Source organism: Anopheles merus, unplaced genomic scaffold (assembly GCF_017562075.2).
Source record: "Anopheles merus strain MAF unplaced genomic scaffold, AmerM5.1 LNR4000242, whole genome shotgun sequence".
Taxonomy (NCBI): domain Eukaryota; kingdom Metazoa; phylum Arthropoda; class Insecta; order Diptera; family Culicidae; genus Anopheles; species Anopheles merus.
In genome coordinates this window covers 1-10,997 of record NW_024427822.1, presented here as the reverse complement: position 1 = coordinate 10,997, position 10,997 = coordinate 1, and the positions used below count along the sequence as shown (strand labels likewise).

Here is a 10,997-nt window from a genome sequence, read left to right as displayed (position 1 = left end):
CAGTTATAGTCTCGTACATACATCGCAACCACACGCCGGTCGGTGTATTCGTTTTGCGTTGTCGTCGTGTTGTCACTGCTGCCTGCTACCCGCGCGTTCCATTACATTGTGTCGTCGTAAGAAGCTTCTTTCCAACCGCTACAAATATGGCCAACATTGGTAAGTAGCAAAAGGGGAACTAACCTACGAGAGAGTTTGCTGCTTTATAAGGAAGGAAGTGGTCGATTGAACGTGGCAGAAAAGCGTGAACAAACGAAAAACTGCTTTAGGTTAAGTGAATTAGGGATCAAAAAGATCACGCAGTTAAGTGAGTCAGATGATGCAGATGGCTTTCCACTTGTAAGGTGTGAAAAACACAAACGAGCTTCCATCGCTCAAGATGTTTCCCAGAGGCCACTTCACACTAGTCACCCGACCGGCATTTTGGTGAAAGTAGTAGAGAGAGAGAGAGAGAGAGAGAGAGAGAGAGAGAGAGAGAGAGAGAGGGGGGGGGGGGGGCCGAACAAAACGACAAAACACCATTCCGCTGTAGGTGGATGTTTCTAAAATAAATGCGAATTTTGTGATTTTTCGCTGCAGACAAATGAGTCAGCTCGAGTGCATATGGATTGGTAGAAAGGGAAACAGTTTCCGCACAGCTTGCGGTGGTAGGTAACGCCAACCGTAGGAAGATGCTATCGATCGAAAGTATGCACATCATCCTGCCCTCCCCTCGTATGGGGTCGCCCTTCTACTTTGTTTTGCTTGTTTGTCTGTTTGGAAGGTCATCGAAGCGTTATTTTTGTTTAACGCGATGAGGTCAGCGGCAGTTGAATTTAATCAACAACAACCTCTCTCTACCCTCTCCCTGCCGGCTTATCGTCGCGAAACATTCCACATTTGCCCACGATCGTCGAACGACTGCCGTGTGACTGCTTGTATACGATCAAATCTCTTTCCCTTGATGACCATGATGACGTTGATGATGTCACCGTCGTCTTCCACGTTCGTGCTAGGCGGCTCTAGTAAGTCGCCATGAATAGTGCACTGCTCAACGCGGGTGTAGGCATCCATCACACTCCCCCGCCGCCACTGCACAACCAAGCCACTATTGTGGGCTTTGTGGAATACGTGGCCCCACAGCACTCCCACTTTCCTTGGCGTGGCTGGCGGCCCCCGTTGCTAATAAAATGCGGTTGTTATTCGAGAACGTTTTTTTTTTCTTTTTTTTATGGAAAAGGTCGGTCGGTATGACGCTATAGCATTACCTTTGCCTCATCGTCGTCATCATCATGGTTCCACAACCCGGTGCGGTGCAATGGTGATCGTTGTTAGTCGGCTAGCGGCTAGCGCTAAAATGGCTAAATTATTCCGAAAGTGCACCGGTAAGCGCATATTTTCCCTTTCCCTCCTTCGTACGCACCATCGCCGATTATGGTTGACCAAATGGACACCGGGCAGTTGGGGGAACTGGCCGGTTGCACCTGCCGCATACCAAAAACTTCGCAACATCGATATGTTAATGGCCAATCTCGAAGAAGAAGTTTAAAGTAGCGAAAGAAGATAATCCATGTGGACACGATGTGTTATTTTCATTTATGCAGCTAACGTAGAGGAAAAATACAACACGAAACGACGACATGCCCAAAAATCGATCGATTTTTGTTCACCAGTTTTTATCTCACCGGTTGGTTTGGTGATGATGATGCAATGCGACGGTTTTGTTTTTGGAGTTTTTGTTGGGAGAAATTCCTTTAAGGTTTTGCTTTTGTATCGATTTCGCCAGTACTGTTTCGTGTATAGAAATAAGAGGTCCACGAAGCAATAACCTGTTGTTGACCCTTTGCTTTGAATCAATCAAGAGGAAAGTGGGAACGAACGAAGAAAAAACTATTTTCAGTCAGAAACATCGAACAAAAAAATGCAAAAGTACGCGCAGAAGAAAACAATCTCTGTTCTACTTCGGCTGTGCCCAACCAAGCGTGTGTACCAGTGTGCCATTTTACGAGCGTATGCAAGGGGACCGCAGAATGAGAAGCTCCGTTCTCTGGAAAGTGGTGCCAAGTTCGGTGCCAAACATCATGAATCAGATTCCGAGTTTTTTATTAACAAAAAAAAAAGAAAAAATGTTCTTCCTTACCATCATGTTAGAAAGTTAGAATAACAACAATACACTTAGGTGTTACATTTTACACAGTACTCGACTGCTTAGCGCAAAAGCAATGCGCGCGCTAACGAGCGACTCATGCTTGGGCAGCCGGCAAGCGGTGGAGAAACGGTCAATTAGCACCTTCAATTGTTACAAACTAGCTTTGACTAAGATAAGGTCAACAATGATGGGTCCGTTTGCTGGAATGTACTAGACCTAGCCAAAGAGAGATTGAGCGATTTTGAAACCATTTCAACCATCACCACGTGGGCGCTTTTTATTCAAAATTTGTCTAACGCTTCCCGTTTTCAATTTGGTCGCAAAAATCATCCACATCTTGTTCATCATCTAATACTGCACCCACACATCGCAAAAGATCCGGTTGCGCACCGTCGATACAAGGAGAAAAAGATTGTAACTAACCATGCTGCTGCTAGTACTGCTGCCGATGCCGGTGACGATGGCCACGTGGCTGAAGAGCATGACGGGACGGCAAAGGCAGCGGTGGTAGAGGAGGAACCATTGGAACAGCAACAGCAACCACAAACAAAGCTGTCCAGTGGGGGGTAGCGTTGAAACTGTTTCCGGTGCACCAATCGAACGACGTGACCCGATCGGTAAGTAGATCGCGTGTACGTTTTTCGTTCGTCTCTCACACACACAATGCGCCAATACAGGGGCGGTTTAATGGTGCCTGAGGGTGCAACATAAATATAGAAAGGTTTATGAGGGGTTTGTGGCGATTTTAACAGTTTCGCTTGTGTAGCTTGATTTATGTATGGGAACTGAGAATGAGGTGCTACTGTGCAGGTTTTCCCCCTTTTCTCCCTTCTCCGACACGGCCCCTTTAATATCGTTCCACAACCGTTCCATTTTTTTTCTATTTCCATACCATCTGAACTGCGAAACTACCTAGAGCTGGAAACGGAGGACAAGCTGGAGTACCGCTTCGTGCCAACCGGCAACGGGGTGGTCAACTTCAAGGTGCGCGCACCGAACGATGCCCACATCGCGCTCACCACCAACCGGAGGAGTCGGACCCGATGCTGGAGGTGTTTATTGGTGGCTGGAAGAACACCAAGTCGGTCATTCGCAAGAACCGCACCAAGCCGGACGTGGCGGAGGTGGAAACGCCCGACATTCTGAATGCGGGCGAGTTCCGGGGCTTCTGGATCCGTTGGCAGGATAATGTGAGTTTCGGTTTTGTCGCGTCGAATCGAAGCAAAATAAATGTTAATTTAAATTTCCTCCTCCCTTTCAGGTGGTTACGGTCGGTAATGAAGGATCGGCCGCTGCCTTCCTGTCGTACGAGAACCCGGAACCGTTCCCGATCAACTGTGTCGGTTTCTGTACGGGCTGGGGTGCGACCGGATCGTGGCTGATTGAACCGGCCTCGGAGCAGGCGAGCCCATCGGCCCCGACGGCCGCCGCCCTGAGTGCTGGTGGTGCTGCCTGCTGGGTTGCGGCGGCTAATGGGGAAATTCCACCGAACGCAGTGGTCGGTGGTTCGGACGGTGAGGATATGTACATTGGGCGGGCCCAGCACGAGGGTGGCATCATCCCCGGCAAGGTGGTCGCCTCGCACGGTGTGTGCTACATTGCGTGGGGTGGGGCCGAGAACCCGAAGGCCGAGTACGAGGTGCTGTGCGATTTCGGGGGCGAGTTTGTGCCGGCGAGTGGTAGCGACATTCCGCCCACGGCCCTGCCGGCCGGCGAGTCCGAGGACGGTGAGCCGCTGTTCATTGGGCGGGTGACGCACGAGGGCACGGTGACGGTGGGCAAGGTGCAGCCGTCCCACGGCGTTTGCTACATTCCGTACGGCGGTCAGGAGCTTGCGTTCGCCGAGTACGAGATCTTCGTCAGTCCTTAGGGGGGGCGTCCAAAGCGGCACAGGGAGGTCCGTTACCAATATGCGTTAACCCTTTGCGCCACTGCCTTTGCAGGGGGTGGCGAGGGAGATGTTTTAGAATTATGCTTTAAACATACACCCACACACCAACACATCTTACATGTAAACATGGCGCAGCACGCAGTTAAACGCACAGTCAAACACGCACACATAGTCAAGTCGGAGGAGAAGCAGAGCAACGGGGTCGAGCTTACTTTTAAAAAGCGCATGCCTGCAAATGTTATAAGCGATGTAGCTTTAGATATTTATGATACCCCACAACGAGATAACAGTATAATAACCCTTTTCAGTGCAGTAGCAGGGAGGCAGTTCGTTAAAATAAATGATCTAAAGTAACAGGAACGGCGCATTTATTTATTTTTGTTGGCCAGTGAGCACACTTTTTGTGTAATGCATGCACACATTGAAGGAAATAATAAAACAGAATCTCTTTATCAGAAGAAATGGCTTTAAAAGGATATAAATACGTGTTTCTATTAGTCAACAAAATGTAAACATTTACAAACAATCCACAATGCACTCCAACTCTAATACTTTGTCGACATAACGGTCAAATCAAACGTTCGGCGATTGCTCACGAGTGAGTTACATCTTCCTCATTTGTTTACATTCACTCATGAGTGCAACTCACCGCAATGCTCATGAACATACAATTTATAAACAGGCTAGTTTTAGTGTCTAGTTATCAAAAAGTAGTAAGAATACAGCAAAATAGCCACACGTAAAAAAAATGTAATTTAATAAAAGCTCAAAATACCATTCCAACCTGTTGCACCTGCCATGAGCAAAGCTTCTCACTGCATCGACTTTACTCACGACGTGCTCACTTGTTATGACAGTGCGCGCTCACCCCTTCCGATCATCTCAAAGCAGCCGTCGCAAGGTGGAATGTCCAGTTGTGCAAAAGTTGTGCATGAAATTGCGATGCAGGTGCAGTGAGCGCTGATCAAGCAATCCTAAGGATCGTTCCGGAAAGGGCGTTCTAACAAAACCCGTAGCCTTTATTCTACAACATGGTGAATTACAGTAAGTGTTTCGCTTCGCTTTATGTTTCTTCCATTGCTAAAAACTCCGTGCCTGGCGCCTGTTACCTTTCCCTGAGTAGTGGACTGATGACTCACCGCTAACCTATTCGTTTTGCAGCGTCCACGCCGCGGCACATCCACTTCTACGACATTCACGATGACGACCGGTACCCGCGCACCGCCCGCAAGCAGCAGCTCCACCGGTGGGACGCGCTGCACAGCATGAAATGGGTACCGTACCAGGACAGTGGCCCGCTACCGCCCAGTGCCGTCGAGTGTGGCAACAGCAAGCGCACGAAGCTGTACCTGGGCCGGGCCGAACATGCCGGCTCGGTCACGCCCGGTTTCATCAACCCGGCCAAGAAGGTGTGCTACATTCCGTGGGGCGGCAAGGCGCACGAGAAGAAGGTGTGCGAGATCCTGTGCACCGCCGGGGAGTTTGTGCCGTGCACCGAGACGAACGTGCTGCTGCGGGCAACGCCGGCCGGTGTGTCCGAGCAGGGCGAACCGCTGTACATCGGGCGGGTAGCGGTGGACGGGCAGCTGGTCTGCGGGAAGGTGCAGCGATCGCACTCCGTCTGCTACATACCGTACAACAGGAAGGAGGAACCGCACGTCAACTTTGAAGTGTTCATCAAATCTCAGCAGTGAAACACGGCACCGACTGGTACATAGATATATTATACTCGTGCGGCGACGATGTCGGTGACGAATTACGCTTAAGGGGGCGGTGGCGTTGGCCCATGCGATGCGATTTTAACGGACGAAATTTATATGGGATTTGACCGATAATGTCGGGCGTGCGATTTCGTCGTACGACGGAATCAAAACTCCTTGATTCCGTCGGATCGTCGCATCTGATCTTATCTGTCATCGTAATTGTGTAAGTTATGTAGGAACAGTATCAGTTTTTTTTATAATGTTTAAAATATTAAAATTATCCAAATAATCACAATATTAACCGAAATGGCGTATGACAGCAATGTCCGATAAAATCGCATCGGATGGAAGGTTGCCACCACCGAAAAGGGAAACTTAGATAATGGCTGTGTAAAAATTTTCAAACCAGATAGTGAAACGCATAGCGCACTATCGGCTGTAGGGACTGGGGACTGGAGAAAGAAAACAAAAGATTATTTGTAAACTATTAAACTGCACGCTAAATACAAGCTGGTTGTATGGTGACGCGAAACGGTTTATCATTCAAAAAAATGCAGCAGAGGAGGTAGTCGTGTTCCCGGTGTCATGTCATGTTCCCGGAGGGTGGACGTGAAAACGTTGCGCTTTCAGCGCCCAGGCACTGGTTGATTAAAGCCGGCAGTGGAACGTAAACATCGTACTCGCGGAAAGCTTTCTCGACCCCACCGACCGCGATGTAGCAGCAGGAGTGCTCCGGCTGCACCTTGCCAACGACCGTCGTCGATCCCAGGCGCACCAGCCCAATGTAGAGCGGCTTGCCGTGCTCGGACACACCGCCCCGCAGCGCTCCGTTCGGGATGTAGCCGCCACCGACGTGTACGAAGTGGCCCTCGTACCCGCACAGCACCTGGTAGTCGGATTGGTGTGCTCCTCGCCACCCCACACGACGCAGCACGCCTTCTTCGAGGGTACGATCCGGCCCGGCACGATCGAGCCGCGATGCTTCGCCCGCCCGATGAACGTCACTTCGCCTTCGTAGCCCCGACGACCGCATCGGGCGGTACCAGCCCTTCGGCCGCCTGCACCCAGCGGGCATTATCGAGGTAGGCGTGCTCGGTGTACCCCTGCGACGGTTGTACGTTGTACGTAAAGTGAGCGTGAACTGGCGGTTACACATGGTTAATTGCTGGGGAAGTTTCACACTTCGCAATCAAAGTACACTTGTTCACGCTTAAGCAATGTTGTTCGTTGCACGAGTATCAAGAAGATCAAGCCATCAAGCCGTCATTAATCCTTCTTTTGGTACATGTATATGTGGAATTCGGCGAAAACATATCACACATACTATCGCCGTTGAGAATATTTCTTCGCTTTGGTTGTTGCAGATTTTGCATTGCCTTCAACACACACAAACACAGAGTCAGGGGATATTTATGAAATTAGGGGTTGTAAAAACCAACTCGCATTTTGTCTTTAAATAAACATTTTGATTACACTTAGCACTGCACCGTTAAGCATATTAAATGTGTTTTTGTTCGACACGAACCACAAACGCCCCCTTTTTTTAAGACTCATCAAAGGCACCCTTATACTTCGCTTTGGACACGAAAATTTCGTAATCGTTGAATCTTCTCAGAATTCATTAATACGGCCTGGCAGCAAAACTCGTCCGGCACTATGCTTCCGACACCGTCACCAGCCCCATGCGCACCAACCCGATGAATATCGGTTTGCCGCGCTTGGTCACGCCACCCTGCAGGGACCCTATCGGACAGTACCCGCCGCTCGTCTGCACGAACCGCCCGTCGTACCCGCACAGCACCTGATAGTCGTGAACGACGTGCTCCAACCCCTCGGACACGATCAGACAGGCCTTCTTCGATGGTATCACCCGCCCCGGGACAATCGCTTTCCGATGCTTGGCCCTTCCGATGTAGGTCGTTTCGCCCTCGTAGCCTGCAACGACCGCTTCCGGCGGTACGACACCTTCCGCTGCCAGTACCCACCGGGCACCGCTCCAGTTGTAGCAGTCGTTGTAGCCGTAGGACGGATACAGCGGTGGTGGCTCACTACGCCCCACATAGCCTCTGCACTGCTCTGGCGTTCGGGGATCTCTTCTGGTGCGGATGCGTTCCGTTCCCTCCCAACACAAGCGCACACTGAATGTCAGACTGATGGCGCCGCGATGTCGCAATTTTGGTTCAATAATAACACGCACACACACACACACACACACACACACACACACACACACACACACACAGCACCATCAAATGCGCACTCCCCAAAATAAGCACGCACACCCCCCAAAATGTATGTTGCGCTCGGGCAGCATGCCCTGCATGCTTGCATCCCCCCACCGACCGTTGCTAATATGCTCATCGCGGTTGCTTTGATGATAGAGGGAGGGGAGGGCCTTTCACAGCGGTTTTAAATTCCAGAGCACGTGGTCATGCGGCTTCACGTGTTCATGCTCTTCGTTGCATGCGCATTTATAATTTTCGTTTTGCCTAATTAAATTCAAAACACATTTGAGGGGCTTCATTAAATATGGAAAATATCGTATTACTAACCGACAAAATTTTCAAAAAATATATAAACAAATCTTTTTTAATTTTTACTTAATTTAACGGTTTTCTATATAATTTACAACACCCAACTTTGTTTCTAAAGTTCAACCTGCCAATAGAAGCTGACTGAATTTATTGTTCACATCAACGAACCCCTCCCCATCATCGCTTTCGCTCGACTCGTCCTTCTTGCCTTCGTCCCATCATTTGCCGGTGGAACCGTGATCGGTTGCACGTGCGCTACCGACTGTTCCTTCCGTTTCGCTGCCTTCCCGTCTTCGCCCTCACCGTTCTACTCTTCAGCTCCGGTACGTAGGTTTCCACAAACCGCACCATCACGCAAACCGCCGCGGTAAAGTGTTGGCGAGTGGCGGAATATCACCGTACGCTCGTACTCACCAAGGTCCGCCCGGTTCTTCATCCCTTCGTACACGTTGTACACGAACAGCGTGTTGTACAGCTCGTGCATGCGTAGATTTTCCACCGGATAGCCCAGCAACGGCGTGAGAGCGTACAGATTGAAGCAAACCGACTGGAAGCTGGCCAGTGTGTGCATGGTGCCGGCCTCGATCCACATCTTACGCCTTCCCCTGACCTCCTCTTCTTTGTACGAAAAGTGTTGTATCAAATGGTCGTAAGCGAGCAATGCCGACGCACGGGAAGTTCCGCTCGCTAGCTTATTGTAGAACGTTCGATTAAATGCCACGTCCGGCTTCCCTGTAGACTGTTCGTCGTTTTGCTTGTTTGTCGCTGTTGCTCCAAATACTCCCGATGCGCCTGGCGAAACTGGTCCACGTTTCGGTTCAAACTTTTCAGCGCCTTATCCACAATTGAAGCTGCAAAATGCACACCACGAGCGCATGCACGTGCGCCAAGTTTACGTCGGGACAGTTCTTCGCCCAGTAGATGATCGCCAGAAAGTAAAGCCGCAAATTGCTGGGCACGCTGCGGATCGTTTCAAACAGCTCGTCGCACTTTTCGATCCCAGCGGCTTCGAACAGCTTCCGCAGGATGGTAACGTTTGGCAGCTTGGCAGGATCGTATACGACCCCTGCGGGCAGACAGGCATCGGTAACGGTAGCGTTCACCACACACCGTACCGGGCACCCGTCGCGTAACGTACTTAAACTCGGTCGTTTTTACTTTAAAGCTTGTTTGAGGATCGCAAACACGGTTCGCAAAATAGGACCGCTTAGCCTGTTACTGTCCTGCCGCTTAACGTCCTCGATCTGGGGATAGTTGATGTACAAATTCGAAGGATCAAATCGGCCAAAAAGCGTGGCACTTGGGCCGCGCTATAGATGCGCTTGAACCAGTCCGGCCAGTTCCGGTCGGTGAACTTGTTGCGCTTCAGCTCCGGCCAATCAACGGCTCATGTCCGTCCATAATGATCTCTTCCGCGTCAGATTCTTCTTGTACGAGATCATTTTCATCCTTGTCGTGCTCCTCATCACAGGAGTTGTGTCGTGACAATTCATCTTCCTGGTCGTCTTTGCTTTTCTCCTTTTGTCCTTCGTTCGATGCAGCTTCCTCCTCCTCCTCCTCCTCCTCCTCTTCCTCACTATCGAGAAAGCTTGCCTCGTCGACCGTTTCCATCGTTTCTTCGCCATCAGCAATCGCTCCCAAACGTGTTGAAGATCCTTTTCAATCTCATCGTCTTCCAGTGGCGTTTCTTGCGCTGTTTGATCCTGCAAACGAAATAATGCAACGCGACGCAATCCTCACAATTGTAGCCACGGATCGCCGTCAGTATCTGCCGGTACACTTGCTGCTTTTGCTCGCCCTTAATGTGTCGTATGATCGCCCGCGTTGCAGATTCAAACGTGTGGTTCTGCAGCCACTTCAGAATCACCTTCAGACGACGCTCCTGCTGATTGATTTTCCGGTTCACCCGGCCAGTACTTATTGCCTCATAAAACGCCCGTAGCACATTCCGTTCGATGTAGTCATTCCCCAGCAGGACGGCAAACAGTGGGATCATCTCTTTCCCTAGCTGGTCGTGCGGCCCCAGTCAAATTGTCGATCGTGTACAGGCAACAGTCGAGGTAGGAGTACGTTTCCACCTCTCCTTCACCTTCCACCACGTCCTGATCGCCGCACTGAGCGATATACTTTACCCCATCGCCCCGTTGTCGCGCCTTTTTCGTCTGCTTTCGCTCCACAATGCCAACCTTAAAGTTTTCACCCTCCCTGTCCGACACCTTGCGGTACACCTTGCTCGACAGCGTCACGTACGGGATGTACTGCACGTCGTGGATGTAAAAGTCCGAATCGTAGCTCAGCACGGGACAGCCGAGCTTGCGGCCAGGATGGCCACCTCATCGTCCGCCTCGAACGCGCGCAGCATGAACGCAACGCCCGACTCGCGCATTGCGTCGACGAACACTTCTCGCAGCATCTGGGGCGTTGCGCTGTTGATCGCGGGCACGTGAAAGCCTTTCATCTTCAGTATGCGCTGCTGCATCCGGTACCGCACGATGGCGATCTTGCGCGACTCGTAGCCACCGTCGAGCAGCACGTACGGGACCACGTTCACCAGCTGCAGCTTGTCGAAAAAGTCCACCACCGTGCGTAGTACGCGTCGTAGTTGCCGCCCAAGGCGAGCCCAACCTTTTGAGATCTTTTGAACAGCTGCACGCACAGGTTGTCGACATCGATCACGAGATTTGTGTCGTGTAGTTCGTGCGGTTTCAGATATACTGCTGCGTTCTTTTCGATAAACGTGG

The 10,997-nt window shown here is 50.7% G+C and overlaps 3 protein-coding genes and 2 pseudogenes across 3 annotated transcripts; 2 read left to right on the top strand and 3 right to left on the bottom strand.

The window, feature by feature from the left end:
- Position 1: 1 nt before the first annotated feature.
- LOC121601955 lies at positions 2-4,379 on the top strand (annotated as a pseudogene).
- Positions 4,380-4,900: 521 nt separating this feature from the next.
- LOC121601956 lies at positions 4,901-5,970 on the top strand. The gene is made up of 2 exons (XM_041930757.1): positions 4,901-5,063; positions 5,181-5,970. The coding sequence occupies exons 1-2, from the start codon at positions 5,051-5,053 to the stop codon at positions 5,711-5,713; spliced, it is 546 nt and encodes a 181-aa protein (XP_041786691.1). The 5' UTR covers positions 4,901-5,050; the 3' UTR covers positions 5,714-5,970.
- Positions 5,971-6,305: 335 nt separating this feature from the next.
- LOC121601951 lies at positions 6,306-6,878 on the bottom strand. The gene has a single exon (XM_041930749.1). The coding sequence runs from the start codon at positions 6,876-6,878 to the stop codon at positions 6,306-6,308; it is 573 nt and encodes a 190-aa protein (XP_041786683.1).
- Positions 6,879-7,376: 498 nt separating this feature from the next.
- On the bottom strand, positions 7,377-8,475 carry LOC121601950. The gene is made up of 2 exons (XM_041930748.1): positions 8,465-8,475; positions 7,377-7,872 (listed from the first exon to the last, which is right to left on the bottom strand). The coding sequence occupies exons 1-2, from the start codon at positions 8,473-8,475 to the stop codon at positions 7,377-7,379; spliced, it is 507 nt and encodes a 168-aa protein (XP_041786682.1).
- An 88-nt stretch (positions 8,476-8,563) lies between these two features.
- Positions 8,564-10,992, bottom strand: LOC121601953 (annotated as a pseudogene).
- Between the last annotated feature and the right edge of the window lie 5 nt (positions 10,993-10,997).